General features: G+C 40.4%; 1 protein-coding gene across 1 annotated transcript; it reads right to left on the bottom strand.

Moving 5' to 3' along the window:
- Nucleotides 1-2,821: 2,821 nt before the first annotated feature.
- LOC141601414 (uncharacterized) lies at nucleotides 2,822-4,623 on the bottom strand. Its single transcript, XM_074421695.1, has 3 exons — nucleotides 4,573-4,623; nucleotides 3,231-3,493; nucleotides 2,822-3,059 (listed from the first exon to the last, which is right to left on the bottom strand). The coding sequence occupies exons 1-3, from the start codon at nucleotides 4,621-4,623 to the stop codon at nucleotides 2,822-2,824; spliced, it is 552 nt and encodes a 183-aa protein (XP_074277796.1).
- Nucleotides 4,624-15,771: the final 11,148 nt, after the last annotated feature.

The following is a 15,771-nucleotide window of genomic DNA, read 5'->3' as shown; positions in this document are numbered from 1 at the left end:
GAGTAATAGTATGGATGGTATACATAAGGTTATTATCTGTTATTACATGTAATATGTTGCGTTGTGATCTAGTAAAGCGGTTTTAAGGAAGTCTTCTGGTCAAGGAAGTTGTACTTAGCCAGTGTCTATGGGATTGTATAAGTTGCGATGACTATCGATGTGGTTGTTGTGCCTCGGGTGGCGATCCGGGCATGGTACTTCGTATTGTGATACGAGTATTTTGTTATGGTGCGGCTGTTGATGGCGGTGTTGCGATGCCGTCATCGATTGTGGTGGAGTAGGCGGGATACTTATGAGACGAGTTTTCGAAAGTGTATACCAGTTATATAGATTGTTGTTTTGTTTACTGCTGTTTCCTGTGAGTTTCGGTCTGGACATATGGACTGTTGTTTTGTTTATTGATGTTTCTTACCAGTTGCGACTTCGGAGTGTGGGTAGAGTATGATATGGAAGAGAGTTGTGCATGTGGTCATTGTAATCATGGTATAGTGATATCCTGTTGATGGGACACAGTTGTGAGGAGTTGTTAGAGTACTTTCGATCTTGTTTTAGAGGAGGCATTGTTGACATAGTTGTGGCAAGAGTTTTATGGAATGGGTGTGCGCTGAGCCAGAAGTGGCAACTGGTTCGTAATCTTTATTGGGACAGTGAGAATAGGGTTTTGGGAACTAGTATTATGTTAAGTTATGGATGAGTTTTACGGCAATAAATAGGAGAACTTGAGGATCTAGTGTGACTGTATGTAACAATTGTGGATCGTGAGTTATGATTATGGAGATAAGTGCATGTATAAAGAAGTTTGTCGTTGTGGTATAAGTTAGGTAGTGTGCCGAATGAATTGAGGTATGAGAACGGTTAGAGTAAGAGAGCCTTAGATATATGAATGGATGTAGGTAGGTGTTTAAGCTATAAGCGGTTATCGGTGACATGCGGTGGTGATGAAGATAATGAAAAGAGATAGTTAAGGATCTAGTATTAGTGAGTTACCATGACGTAACATTTATCTTAAGAAGAGTAGGATGTGACAAAGAGAGTTTGAGGGTTGTACATGTTGTGGTTTAATTGGAAGTTAAGTGTTGATATAGAATAAAGGATGGATTTGTGTTGTGGTTGGTTTTATTACAGGTAATGGCAGTACTTGTAGTAGTATGATGTTTATGAGTGTGAGTAAACTTCGAGGACGAAGTTTGTTTTAAGGGTGGTAGAATGTAACATTCCGTTTTGGTGGTCGCGTGCTTGTCTTTGGGTTAGTTTAAGTTAGTTTAGCTATGTTTTTGTCATCTTTTCAGTTGAGATGGGTGTTTTGTTTTATAGTGGGAGTTGTTTGGTTATGGGAGTAGTTGTTGAAGAGTTGTGTTGTAGTTGTTGGTCTTGTTTTGTGGGTATAGTGTGAACTTCAGAGACGAAGTTCTTTTTAAGGAGGGAAGACTGTAATACTACGATTTTCTAAGTCTCTTACTCGGCTGAGTATGGCTTACTCGGTCGAGTAAGTCCGTCGTGTATTTCTGGTCAGGCTACTGTCCAGGAATACTCGGCCGAGTATGGGAATACTCGACCGAGTAGGGGATACTCGGCCGAGTATACTATATGCTCGATCGAGTATCCGGTCTAACAATGTTTATTTCCGCGGTTTCATTTAGGGAGGATTAGAGTTATATAAACGAGATTTAGAGTTTCTTAATCACTATTACCAAAACCTAAACTTACAACGTAACTCTAATCATCTCCAAATCTCTCTCCAGTTCGTGGATCTTTCGTGAGTCTAGTTCACCCTTCCTTCGCGTCGATTGTGTCGGTAAGCCTCTAGTTCTATGAGTTTTGTCATTTGTCTTTTAGGGTTTTGCCCTGGTTTATGATTTGGGGGAAAGGGGATTTTAGCATGTTTGTAATTGGAATTGTATGATTATTGTTAAGTAGAGATTTCGTAGAGGAGCCATTTTAGCCTGCTTGATTGTCTCGTGTCGGATTGTGCTAAGGTAGGGTTTTCCTACTCGATTTACTGTTTAATTGATTTAAGATTGTGTTGTAATTGTTTGTACGATTGATATTGTGATTATTTGCTGTTGTTGGGATTGGAGTTTGGTGTTGGTATTGTGATGGTTGATGATGATGTTCGCGAGGTGCGTCCTCGGCTGCGTGGAGTCACTTGCGGGAGTGGCTTCACACCCTAGTTTCACCCTTTGTGGAACCCGCCACGGGAGGGGATGTGCACATTAATGAATAGGGTTATCGCTCGTTGATGAGCGGAGCTTAGGTGGGTACGGCTGCGGTCCCCCACTGGCAAGGGCTACACACTTTAGTGTGTAGTCAGTTACATGATGTGATTGGGAGTTGGAGGTGGATTGTGAACAACTGTTTATCTTATCGTACTTTGTCTTATTCTGATTATGCGGTGAACTGACCCCGTTGTTGTTTGTAAAATCTATGGTGATCCATTCGGGGATGGTGAGCAGATTGTGACACGTGATGATGGTAGTCATCATTTCGAGTCTAGCTTCCGCTGTCACGAGATTATCTGTTTAGATTCAGTTGTTTTGAGAACTAGTGAACTTTGTTTTGGTTTTGACTTTGGAACATGTAATCGTTAACTCATATTACTTTAATAAACGTTTTTGAGTTGTTAATTTTGATATACTAGTTGGGAAACCGAGATGGTAACAGTCTCTCATGCTAAGATGGTTCTAGTAAGGCAACTTGGTATGTGGGGGTGTTACAGCTTTTGGATAGCAAGAGAACAAATAATTCTGTGACTAGGGACAATTCTAGGATGAACCAGAGCCTTAGACCACCTGCCAGCCATAACTGCGCATCTCAGATAGCTTTAAGCTGCTTTAACAATGAAATGACCATTAGACTGCCAACTATTCATCAGGTTCGTAGCATTATTAACATTGCCAGCAAGAGCAATTATCGTATCTCTCACAGAAAGGATCCCCTTGAAGCTAGAAGAGAAACTATCATTGAACTGTACTAACCAAATATTCTGATGCTTTAGGACATAAGAATAGTGCCAGGTAGCCCAGCTCCCCGTGTTAGCATGAGACAGATGATAAATCCATCTACACAGCAGAGCAATATTCCAAGTATTAAGGTCCTTAATGTTTACCTAAAAAAAAAGGTCCTTAATGTTGAAACCTCCAGCATCCCTAGGCAAGCAGTTATCCTGCCATTTCTTAAACACCATTCTCTTACCCTCAAAAGGGATACCCCAGAAAAAATCTTTTCATAACTTGTTGATCTTCTTCAAAACCTTCTGAGGCAAGAGGATACAAGAGCACCAAAAGGTTTCAACCCCAAGAATTACAGAGTTAATCAACTGCACCCTACCCGCATAGGTAAGGAAATGAGTAGACCAGTGCTGAATAACATGTTTAATCTTTAGAATTAGAGAATCAAACATGGTCACATAAATTCTAGATGTGGATAAAGGAACTCCTAGGTATCTGAAAGGGAATTGCCCATCAGAAAACCCAGTAGCAGGCAAGATTGCATCCTTCACATCAGGATGAACATACTAGTAGAAAAATATTTTTTTGCGGCGTCATTATTAGGCCTTATTGTAGCGTTTTTGCTGTAGCAGCAAATAAGGGGGCCGCAAAAAGAAAATATATTTACGGCGGAAACAAAACGCCGCAATTAAGAAGCTATTTGCAGCGTTTTTATAGAAAAACGCAGCAAATAGAAGAAGCTATTTGCGGCGTTCTTCTAGAAAAGGAGCCGCAAATAGCCATTTATTTGAGGCGTTTTTTTTTCAGAAAGGAGCCGCAAATAGCTAGATTTGTTTTTTAAAAAATAATATTTATTATAATTGTTTTTTGGAGCATTTTTATATAATTTTGGCAATATTTCAATTGAGTTAAGCTTACCAAAAATTAAAACCAACAATAACAATTTCCAAATTGAATCGGACTACCATTTTTTTAGACAAACGTGTCTTTTCTTTTCAATCCACGAGTCTTGTCGGAGTAAGTGTGCAAAATAGTCGAATGTGGCTTGATTCGTCGTCGGTTCTTATATTCAGCCCAAGATGATTAGAACAAATGAAAGCGTAGCAAGCGTCCATGGTCCCGAAGGAAATGGTAATAGTCAAATCCTGGCCGCACTACTCCGACTTCAGACTAGTCAAGATGTCGCCTATGCTCGCCTCCAAACGATCGAAAATCGTATAGTGGCTGTAGAAGCAAGGCTCCCTCCCACGGAAAATTCTATTGCCAACGTTCCATTGAATGATGACTCTCCATCATTCATAAATGATTCTTCCCCAATCCTCATCGAAGCTTAAAAGCGTCTTCAATATTTAGAAGTGCAACTGATGTACCTCAAAGGGGATGACATTTACAGAGAAAATAGCCGAAAGTATAAAGCAGTAAATGCCCAACTACCAACTAATTTCAACATGACCGACATCCCGAAATTCGAGGGCCACAAAAATTCTCTAAACCACATTCGTGCTTTTAAAGATTACATGTCTATCACGGGCATCAAGTCGGAGATGTTCTTAAGGATCTTTCCTTCATCTCTCGACATTATTCCCAAACAGTGGTTTTACTTTCTAGATAAGAAGATCTCTACCTGGGACGATGCAGCCATCGAGTTCACCAAGCAATATGCAGATAATGCCATTCAAGTCAACATGCGCATCTTAGAGGTTCTTACCCAAAATGAAAAGGAAGGATTCACCGACTTCCTAAGTAGATGGAGGAAGACTACCACCCAATTAGTTGAACGTCCAGACGAGGCCACTCTTGTGGAAACGTTCATGGACAATCTAAGGCCTATCTATGCAAATTATTTGAGGTACCAAAACATTAAGTCTTTCAAAGACTTAACAGTATTAGGTACGAGAACTGAAGACGATATTCGCAAAGGGCTCTTGTCCAAAACAGTAGGACGCGGATATCAAGGGTCAACATCAACTGGAAGTCGTTCTTACGGTTCTACTAGCAAGACCGAGGATGTCAACCTCGTCGAGCCATCCAAGAAAAACATTACACCAAGGAAGTTCACCGACATCGATGACACATACACAAATGCACTGAAGAGGTTGATGAAGCAAGGAAGAATCCAACCAATAGGACCTACACTTGACCCGGAAAAGAAGACCGAATTCTGGGACGATAATGCTTATTGCAAGTATCACAGGGGCAAAGGACATGACACAGAAACTGTTACAGAATGAAGCATAATCTCCAAGACATGATTGAAGATGGGCGTTTGCCTACCCCTCCTGGAAGAAAACCTAAAAATACAAAGAATCCTATTGGAATTTTAATGATCTCAGATGAGGAATCCACCTTAGATTGCTCACACATTAACTCTCCATCCGAAGATGAGATCAATATGGTCGACCATGGAGAAGCCTACTCTACCGTCACACCAACTATTGCAGATTTTTTCTGTGATTAGTATAAATAGAGGCCTCCGCCTCACATATTTCTCACAGAAGTGTCCGCCCTGATCTTCTCCCTTTGCATTCTAAGACCGCGCTCTTACTTTTCGACGCCTACGTGCTTGATCAATCAACCATGTAAGCACAGATGAGGAATCCACCTTGGATTGCTCACACATTAACTCTCCATCCAAAGATGAGATCAATATGGTCGACCATGGAGAAGCCTACTCTACCGTCACACCAACTATTGCAGATTTTTTCGCATGGGCAAGAAGTGTGAGTAGACAGGTTGTTGAACTAGAAGTGTCGTATCGTCTTTGCGAAAGTCAAAACTCTCAACACCAAGAGCCACGCAAATGGCCATTACCCTATCCTATGAGTCTACAATGCAAGAAGTCATCACGGTAGTTGATGATTTGGTTCAACAAATTGTTCATCTAGAATCCGAAATCCTATACCTCAAAGAACTCAACACTATCAATGGCGTTTGGGCCGATGATGACGAAGATGTCTACCTTATAGAACATCCCTTGGTCAAAACTTTGGAGGATCTTGACATAGATCACTTAACTTGATCTGGTCACCCATATCAAAATGTCACTCTAATGCAAACAAATAATTCAGCTACAAATGGGAATACCGTATCTCCAACGGAGAACAACGAAGACTCAGTTACTGACCACTTGATGAAGCAACTACAGAAGATGAAGGCTGATCTTTCAGTCTGACAACTAGTTTCTAGCACATTTCCACAACGCCAAGCTTTGCTACAAGCGTTGGCAAAACTTAATGTAGCACACGACTCTACTCTAGATGATGTGGTTAACCTAGTCCTCCAGGACTCAATCAAGCTAAGTAACCCAGTTACTTTCTCAGATGAATATTTACCACCTTTTGGTGTCACTCATAATCTAGCTTTGTACATTACGGTCACATGTCTCAAGAAGAATGTTCCCATGACGCTAGTGGATGATGGTTCCGCAGTCAACGTCATGCCACTAAAAACAGCTTACAAGCTAGGCATGAAGAAATCAGACTGGACTCCAACTAATCAAGGTGTTCGCGCCTACAAACGGACGCGGCGCAAAGTGATAGGTCTTATCAACCTTATTATAGCCACTGGGACAATCGAAAGAAAGGTCAACTTCCAAATAGTAGACATCGAGGCATCATTCATCATACTCCTAGGAAGGCCATGGATTCACGCTTCCAAAGCTGTGACATCCACGCTGCATCAAAAGATCAAAATTCCTCTAGATGGCCGAATAGTGATGATCACTTCGTCACCTATCAAAGCAGTCATAAAAAAGATGTCTAGTAATCAGGTCGTGTCGGATCCAGTACACGAGTTGGGAGGGTTTCATCAAATCATCAACCTTGTGGAAAGAGAATTGGCACCTCTATACTATAACCCCTACTCCAACTTAGTGGTCAACCACATACTCAAATCCCAGCGATACTTCCCAAGAATGCCACTAAACCCTATCCGGAATAACACCTTCCCACCATTCAAATAAGGCCATTACCATAAGATACCATTAGGGTTAGGATACAAGCCTACCATATCCAAAGCCGTCGAAATGCTTACTCAAGTCCACAATCACAAAAATCGAGGAATATAAATGCGACCATATCACCCTACGCTGAATGGATACTCCGTCAAGGAAGGAGACCATGAATCTTTTCACGGATTTCCTGAACCTTGGATGTTCAAAGGCAACAGGCTAGCTGGAATCAAAGTGTTCCACGATTTCTATTTCATTGCCAAGGAAACAGTTCCTACCATCAGAAATCGTCAGACACCTTGTCTCGACGGGCAAGCCGCCAACCTTTTATTCGAAGAAGATCGATTCGTTAAGGCAGCCGAGGACGAGATTATTACTATGATACTTCGAGATGACCATTTCAATCCCCCGGCACTGATCATAGATGTGAACCCAGCGAATCAACAGAAAGGATGGAGAAAGTCAATCAAATGGACCAACAATCAAGGAAGGCTCTTCAAGCTCAAAACTGGAGAAGGAGAGATGTTCAAAGGAGAACCAGAAGACGACGAGTTCGAATCTGAGTCAGAGTCGGAGTCAGAAACTGAGTCTAAGTCTAGGGAAGTCATTAGAGAGTCTCCTCTTGTTGTCACTCCCCATCCCTTTTCTTCTCCTAGCTTAGCATCGTCTAGTAACAGTAGTTCGGGGAATGCCCTAGTAACTGACCCTTTACCGCCACTGACTACATCACAAATGGCTTCTTTGTTTCAGCTATTTTCAAACATTAATATGAATAAATTCAATTCTGCTTACTCTTCGTGTTATCTTGACTGCAATTCTATTTATGATGATACTGAGGATGATCCTGACTCAGACTCAATCGAACTACCTCCCTACATAATCAAAGAAATACTGGAGGAGGGTAAAGGGGCACCAGTTATAAAGAATACTAAACCTATCAATGTAGGGACATGTTTAGAACCCCAAGAACTTAAGATAGGGACGACCCTGGACCCAAATGAAAGAGGTCGCTTCATCGACATCCTTCACGAATTCAAAGACGTCTTCGCTTGGTCCTATAAGGATATGCCAGGGATAGACAGGGACATTGCATAACATCGAATCCCAATCAAAATAGGTTTCAAACCCGTAAAACAGAAGCTTCGTCGAATGAGAATAGAATGGGCTCTAAAGATCAAGGAGGAAGTGGATAAACAATTCAAAGCCGGGTTCATCAAAGTTTCCGAGTATTCAGACTGGGTTGCTAATATAGTCCCCGTACCCAAAAAGGATGGGCGTATCCAGGTTTGTGTTGATTTCAGGGACCTAAAGAAGGCCAGTCCAAAAGACAATTTTTCACTCCCACACATCGATAAATTAGTAGATAATACAGCGGTTCACACACTCCTCTCTTTTATGGATGGATATGCGGAGTATAATCAAATCAAAATGGCTGAAGAAGATATGCACAAAACAGCGTTCGTTGCTCAATGGGGTACTTACTGCTACAACGTTATGCCGTTCGGATTAATCAATGCTGCAGCGACTTACCAACGCACTGCAACTACTCTGTTACACGACATGATGCATAAAGTAGTAGAAGTACATGTCTATGACATGATTGTCAAGTCCAAAGATAGGCAAGGTCACATCGCCAACCTTCACAAGTTCTTACTGAGATTGCGCAAGTACAATATGCGGCTTAATCCTTAGAAATGCGCATTTGGGGTCACTTCCGGCAAGCTATTGGGGTATGTAGTCAGTTAGAGAGGAATAGAGATTGATCCATCCAAGATCAAGGCTCTAATTGAGATGCCACAGCCACAGACAGAAAAGGAAGTTCGGGGTTTCCTGGGCGAAGTATAATACATTAGTCATTTTATTTCAAAGCTCACTATGATTTGTGAACCAATATTCAAGAAGCTCAAGAAAACAGACCACATCATGTGGGATGACGATTGTCAAAAGGCATTTGACAGAATCAAGGAAATATTGGCTAAGGTGCCAGTTCTAATGCCACCACAAAAAGATAAACCCTTATCTCTGTATCTCACAGTCACAGAGACAGCCATGGGGGCTATGCTTGCGCAAGCCATTGGGAAGGAAGAAAGAGTTATCTACTACCTTAATAAGAAGTTCTTGGAATATGAGACTAAGTATACACCACTTAAGAAGACATGCCTCGCTCTTGTGTGGGCAACCAAGAAGCTACGCCATTATATGCTTAGCTATTCCATCAAGGTATATTCGAAGATGGATACTGTCAAATACATTTTCGAGAAGCCTGTCTTAAATGGACGTCTAGCAAAGTGAACTTTGATGCTCTCAGAGTTCGATCTCAAATATGTACTCCTGAAGGTCATCAAAGGATGACCAGTAGCCGAATTCTTCACAGACAATCGCATTCATAACACCCAAGTAATAGATACGTGGTTATTTCAAGATGAAGACATTTTGCACACCGATGCAGAATCGTGGGACCTCTACTTCGATGAAGCTTCCAATCTAAGAGGATATGGTATAACAGTGTTGCTCATTTCTCCGGAAGGCGAGCATACACCAATTTCTGTCAAACTCAACTTCGAGGTGACTAATAACGCGGCAGAATATGAGGCTTGCCTCATCTGTTTACAAGAAGCGGTCGGTTTAGGCATCAAGAGACTTTGAGTCCACGGCGACTCATCATTAATCATGAGTCCAATCACTGGGTCTTGGAAATTCTTCGACCAAGTCATTTAGTTACATCTATCTCGAGAAGAAAATTAGTTTGCAAACGCTCTTGCGAAACTTGCATCCTTGATCAACATGCCTGACAACTTGATAGCAATGTCGTTATGTATTGAACGACGATCTGAACTAGCCTATGTGCATTTTCTCACTGATGAGAAGGAAAATCAAGAGGAACCTTGGTATCAAGCCATTCTAAACTACAAGCTCAACGGAATATACCCACCCGACATGGATAAGAGGGGACAACGGGCAATTCGTCTATTAGTATCTCAATATGTCCTAAATCAAGGGAAGTTATACAAGAACGCCACAAGGCGTCATTTTGATTTACCTTGATCATTCAAAAGCAAAGAAAGTTATGGAAGAAGTCCATGATGGAGAATGCGGCCCTCATATAAGTGGGCCAATAATGGCAAAGAAAATCATGCGTCTAGGATACTATTGGACAAGGATGGAGAGAGATTGCATCAAATACCTACGACATTTCCACAATTGCCAGATCTTCGGGAACGTACAACATGTTCCACCATCTCTACTATATATGATGACATCTCCTTGGCCATTTTCTACATGGGGAATTGACATCATCGGGAAGATCACTCCAGCCGGGATGAGTGGTCATTGTTTCATCTTGGTAGCCATTGATTACTTCACAAAGTGGGTATAAGCGACATCCTATCCTGCCTTAACCTCTAAGCATGTGGCCAAGTTCGTACAAACCAATTTCGTTTGTCGATATGGGTGTCCACATGAAATAATCAGTGATAACGGATCCCATTTTCAAGCTAAAACCGAGCAGTTATTGGCCAAATACAAAATCAAGCATCATCATTCTTCGCCCTACCGACCCAGACTAATGGTGCAGTAGAGGTAGCCAACAAAAATGTCGTCATGATCCTCAAGAAAATTATCGATAATTATCGAGACTGGCCTAGCAAGATACCCTTTGCCTTATGAAGATATCGAACCTCAGTCAGGATGCCCACTGGGGCTACTCCTTTCTATCTAACTTATGGCATAGAAGATATACAGCCAGTAGAGGTAGAGATCCCATCTCTACGTATTATACAGGAAAGCCAAATCCCGGAAGCAGAATGGAATATAGACAGACATGAAGAACTCATCCTCTTAGACGAACGAAGACTACGTGCCTTGCATAATATTCAAACATATCAAGCACGAATTTGAAGAGATTTCAACAAGAAAGCTAAACCTCGGAATATCAAAGAGGGAGATCTAGTGCTTAAATCTGTTCGAGCTCTTGTACCAGTCGACCCAAGGGGAAAATTCAAACTTAATTGGGCCGGTCCTTATTTAGTCAAATTCATACTCTCACGGGGTGCGGTTAGAATTACAGATTTAGACGGAAATGAGTTTTTAAACCCGACCAATCTAGACCAACACAAATGGTATTACCCTTAGAATAGATCTAAAAACGCACAATGCGGGACCCACGTGCCGCTCTTGCGACACGAAATACACGGCACTGGCCAAACCTCGAGACTCGTGCCACCTTGCTCTTGCGTTATGGCATCTTTTATTTATCCTCAATATCATCAACATAACTTAATTGCATTTTTAAAGAGTAAGTAAGGCACCATGCTTATTCCCTATGTTCATTACAAGCTCTTGCTTCGAACATTTATTCTTTTACATTTTCCATTTTCGAACTACGTTCTGGGTTTGATTTCATTTTTAATGAATACGTAGGCAGTCCTTCACAAGATACAACCCAATCAATTTCTAATCAAAATGTAAATAGAAGGACATTTGCTTTGGCACTTGGAATTTGAAAGAATAAATAAAGGGAGCTGATTTTAAGTTCCTAATTGAAAAACGATCGATTTATTCATCTATTAAGTAATACACCAAATAATATATAAATTCTGAAATAAAACGCTGGGCTAGGATTCTAAAAATCCCGCCATTTATTACAAATGAGATTAATAATAATAAGTAATTTAAAGACTTGGGCTATTTCTATTCTTCCATCTTTCCTTTGCCTTTGTCATTTCGGTCATACTTCTTGTCTCGACCTCGAGGGGGACGCTCTTGCGTTATCACTAACCTAATCACCAACGGTCTTTCTCGAGGCCTAGTCTTTCCATTTCGATCCACGATCATCTTTTCAACCGGAGCATTCTTGGTTTCTTCTTCGGGCGGACAAGTCGGAATCCGGCTTCTCGCGCTCTTCCAAGGTGTTAGCCACCTCGCGGATCTTATAGTCAATTGGCTCATGCTTTCTCAACTTCTCGCGCTCTTCCAAGGTGCTAGCCTTGACACACTGCAAATAAGAGTCTGAAAACCACAACGAACCAACCGCGACAGGCATAAAGCACATGTTCCTTTGAGTCCAGTACAAAGCCCACTCACGACAAGTCTCAGACGTATGCGCCAAAGCCACCTGTGGAACAGTGTCAAGCTTCGATATTTTCTACCTCATGCCAACTTGACTCATTAGACTCTCCGGGAAAATATGGACCATGAACTCCAGTCCTGGAATATGAAGGGATCGAGTAGGATCCAGGGATGATACTCCTGTCAACGCCCTGAGATGCCACCAAGGGATAACCCATCTAATCAGTGGACCTCCCTCATTCTTTAGTTTGTTCTCCCAGTAGTTGAAAACTCGAGTGAAATCAACCATATACAGCCTCGTCCTCATCACGATCGATCGTGATCAATATCCTGGCACGTTAACTGGGGGCTCGATCAATCGCAGCCTTTCCATCAGCCAAATATGCAAAAAGGAGACAAGTATCAAAGTCCCCGCCTCAAAACAAACAACGAAAAAAGAATGAAAAAGGAAATAAACAGGAGCATTTTACCTGTAAAATGATAGGACTTCCAAGATACGGGAGCTCACGATTAGCCTTCCGATTATCCACCCCTAAGATAGTCTCTCCTAATACCAGACAAGTTGGGCTCCTGCGCAGTTCCACTTACTCGATAATACCCAAAAAACGGGAGTCACCTCTCATTTCCGCGTCAACATGGCCCTTCAAGACAAAACAATGAAGAAGGTAAAACATGAAAGCTCTGCGCCTTGCAGCATAAGAAATAGAAGGGTCCTCTCTATCTATGAAGCGGTCTATAAAATCGAAAATCCGTACCCCCTTGGAAGTTACAAGACGATCAACTTCAGCTTTGGTCAATCCAAGAAGATCCCTAAATTTATTCTTATACCCTTGAGACCTAGATGGTAAAGCCGGAAGACTTTCTGTATCCCATCCTCTAATTGCTGCAAATTTTTCGGGAAAAGGACAAAATTCACCTCCAGGAAAGGCGAAAACATGATACTCCGGATTCCAATATTCAAGACAAGCATCAAGAAACGGTCTTACCACTTCACTGTTTCAAAACTGATGACGGATCCAAAAACACCAATGTCGTACTTCTCCGCACTTGAAAACTCATTGGTCCATTCCTTGAGTCGAGATTCGAAAGCATCCATTTTTTCTTGAAAATCTTTTTTTTTGGGAGAAATATTATATTTGATGAATTACGGAGTAATTGGAGGGAGAATTCTGTGAATAGAAGCTAAACCGAGGGCTCTATTTATACTATTCGGCCTTTCCAAAAATCGCTCAGGAAGAGAGCACCTGGGAAGAAAACGCAGCAAATGCTGCACCCTTTGGAATAATCGCAGCTCATGTTGCGCCTCTCCCCCAGCTCAATTTTCTGCAATTTCCGCAAGGATATTTCCTAAATCCGGATTTGGCTAAAACTTTCCTATTTCTGTAGGAATATGTTTTTTTATATACGAAAATTTTTATTTCCTTAATTGTTATTCCGAATTTGTTACGGAATCTTATTTCAACGCGGGTTCGCTTTTCGAGACGATATCGTCATTTCACATTTCGTCAAATGCACACTTACCCATTTTTATTATTATTTTTTAATTTTGGGGAATCATTTACATCCCTCCCTCGTCTCAAAATTGTCAAAACTCAATTTTTCTTTTATTTCTTTTTTTTAGGGGGAAGCACTCCCATTATCCATCGCGTGTCAAGTCATTTTGCTCACTACAATAGGGCACTTTTTTTTTCTTTTCTTCTTTTTCGACTTGATCAAGTTACATTTTGTGCTATTTGAGGCCAGATTTTTATGCTTTATGTGCTATGTTTGATTTTTCAATATGAATTTCGGCAGTATGACGGCGTAAACCGTCAAAATGCCAACCCTGTTTCCAAGCTAACCTGCAGGTACCAACATATTTCACACCCAGCACCAACGAATGGCTCTGAGGCCATGACATATATACAGCAAAACATTCATATGTACAACAAAATTCGGGCTCATGCCCAAAAGTATAAAACTTACCAACATATTTCACAACCGGCAACGGCGCCATTTTTATTCGGTCGAAACTTTATCGTATAAGCTCACCAATCAAACTCTATTTATAATCTCAAAAAACTACTCTTAGTAGAGCGGTAAAGGTCGGATCCCAAGGGACGGGTATTGTATTGATTTATCGGTTGTATAAAGCTATGACTTTGTGATACGAAAATTACTCGAACTTTCGTTGGTAGCGGAAGCAAGAATGACAAGAACACGACAATGAACAGTACAGATGAAGAACAGTGACAGATGAACAGTAACGATGAATAGTGTCGTGAATAGTGACGGTGAATAGTAACGTGAATAGTATTTTTTGGTGTTTTTGATTTTATGCGAACAATGAAAATAAAAGGGATATTTGACCGATCTAGACCTATAGATCGTTCAATGGTGATTGTTATTCAAGACCTATTGAATAGCAATCGTGTTAATGCCCGAACGCATCAAGCAAGAACAATTTTGGATCAAACGCGTCAATCCGATTCAGCAATTGCACACAGCAAATACTAGGGTTTTTCTTATTCCAATTCAACGATGTCTGAAATAACAACACAAAGACCTCATTATATAGGAGTTAATAAACTGACCTAAAGCAACTAGAAAACATGCCTAAACTGACCTAGACCTGGCATCTTTGCCTTATTTTAATCCGACTAGAATTAGAAAATAAACTAGGCTCCTAACTAAACTAGGAAATAGGAAATTCTATTACAATTAGGAAAACTAATGCTAACGGTTTTAGGAAACCTTTATTCCTACTTCAAATAATAATAGAAATACTAATGATAATATATTATTCTAATCCGAATTGAACTAGAACTCCTTGAGCTTTGCTAATTTCCGAACCCAAGTATGAAATATCAGCTCCTTGATTGGCCTGTGATGCTGTTTTGTTTATACTCCATCATATCCTTCATTTGAGCTCGTTATTTTTAGATCACTTTGGTTTCACAAATTGGGTTGAGGTCGATAGTTGCAATCTAAACTACTTAACAAAGGAAATGTAAACAAATGAAAGTAAAGCAAAGCAAGCAAATGGGGTTGTAAACAATTGATTAAAGCACTAGAGTGTCATGGGTTCATAAGGGAATCATGGTGAGATCACATAAATAAGTTTCATAGATGCAAGCAATTTATTGTTGTAGTGGAATCGAGTTAGTTTGTATATTGCAATTCCTAGGAAGTTTTGGGTCTTGGAGCCGAGTCAGTCAAGACTTTACAACATCTACAAGTCGACTTAATTCTTCCTATTCAACTATATTCATGGTCTAACAAGCCTTGAGTTAGTTTATGTCTTACAAGTCCTATTGAAAGGATAAGAGATTCATGCTAGGTTGTCAATCAAGCATTTCATCAAGAATAACATGTGCATAAGTTGAAACTACAACAAGCAAGCATTCATATGAACTTATTAAGTAAAGATCTACCCCATGATTAACTCCCCTAATCCCCCATTAACCCTAGTTAAGAAACTACTCACTCATTATCATGGTGAACATGCTAATAATGGTGTCAATCATCTTAACAAGTCTAAACATGATGAAAGACTAAAACAATAAACAAGGATTAAGTAAGAGTAGCGAAATTGTACCAACATAGGATGATCAAATAGAAAGCAAAGAATAATAGAAGAAAACTTGATGGATGATAAAGAGTTGTCAATTCTCCAATAAACCCAAATAATCTTCAAATTACCCAACTAAATCTAAGAACACTTGAATAATTAAGGAAAGATTAAGATGTGATTAAGATTGAATTGTATGATTGGATTGTATTAATCTACTAAATAACTTGGATTAATCTAAGATAATCTCATAATAA

The sequence above is a fragment of the Silene latifolia genome, chromosome 9, assembly GCF_048544455.1.
Source record: "Silene latifolia isolate original U9 population chromosome 9, ASM4854445v1, whole genome shotgun sequence".
Lineage (NCBI taxonomy): Eukaryota > Viridiplantae > Streptophyta > Magnoliopsida > Caryophyllales > Caryophyllaceae > Silene > Silene latifolia.
Note: the sequence above shows the minus strand (reverse complement) of the source record. Positions and strands in the feature narration are given on the sequence as shown.

Bases quoted from the DNA above. Each gene is read 5' to 3' on its own strand.
- LOC141601414 (XM_074421695.1), bottom strand. From the start codon at position 4,623: ATGGCATTATCTGCATATTGCTTGGTGAACTCGATGGCTGCATCGTCC. The intron at 3,494-4,572 runs GTAGAGATCTTC...CCTGATGTGAAG, and splicing joins CGATGGCTGCATCGTCCCAG to GATGCAATCTTGCCTGCTAC. The intron at 3,060-3,230 runs GTTATGAAAAGA...TCTGCTGTGTAG, and splicing joins GTTTTGAAGAAGATCAACAA to ATGGATTTATCATCTGTCTC.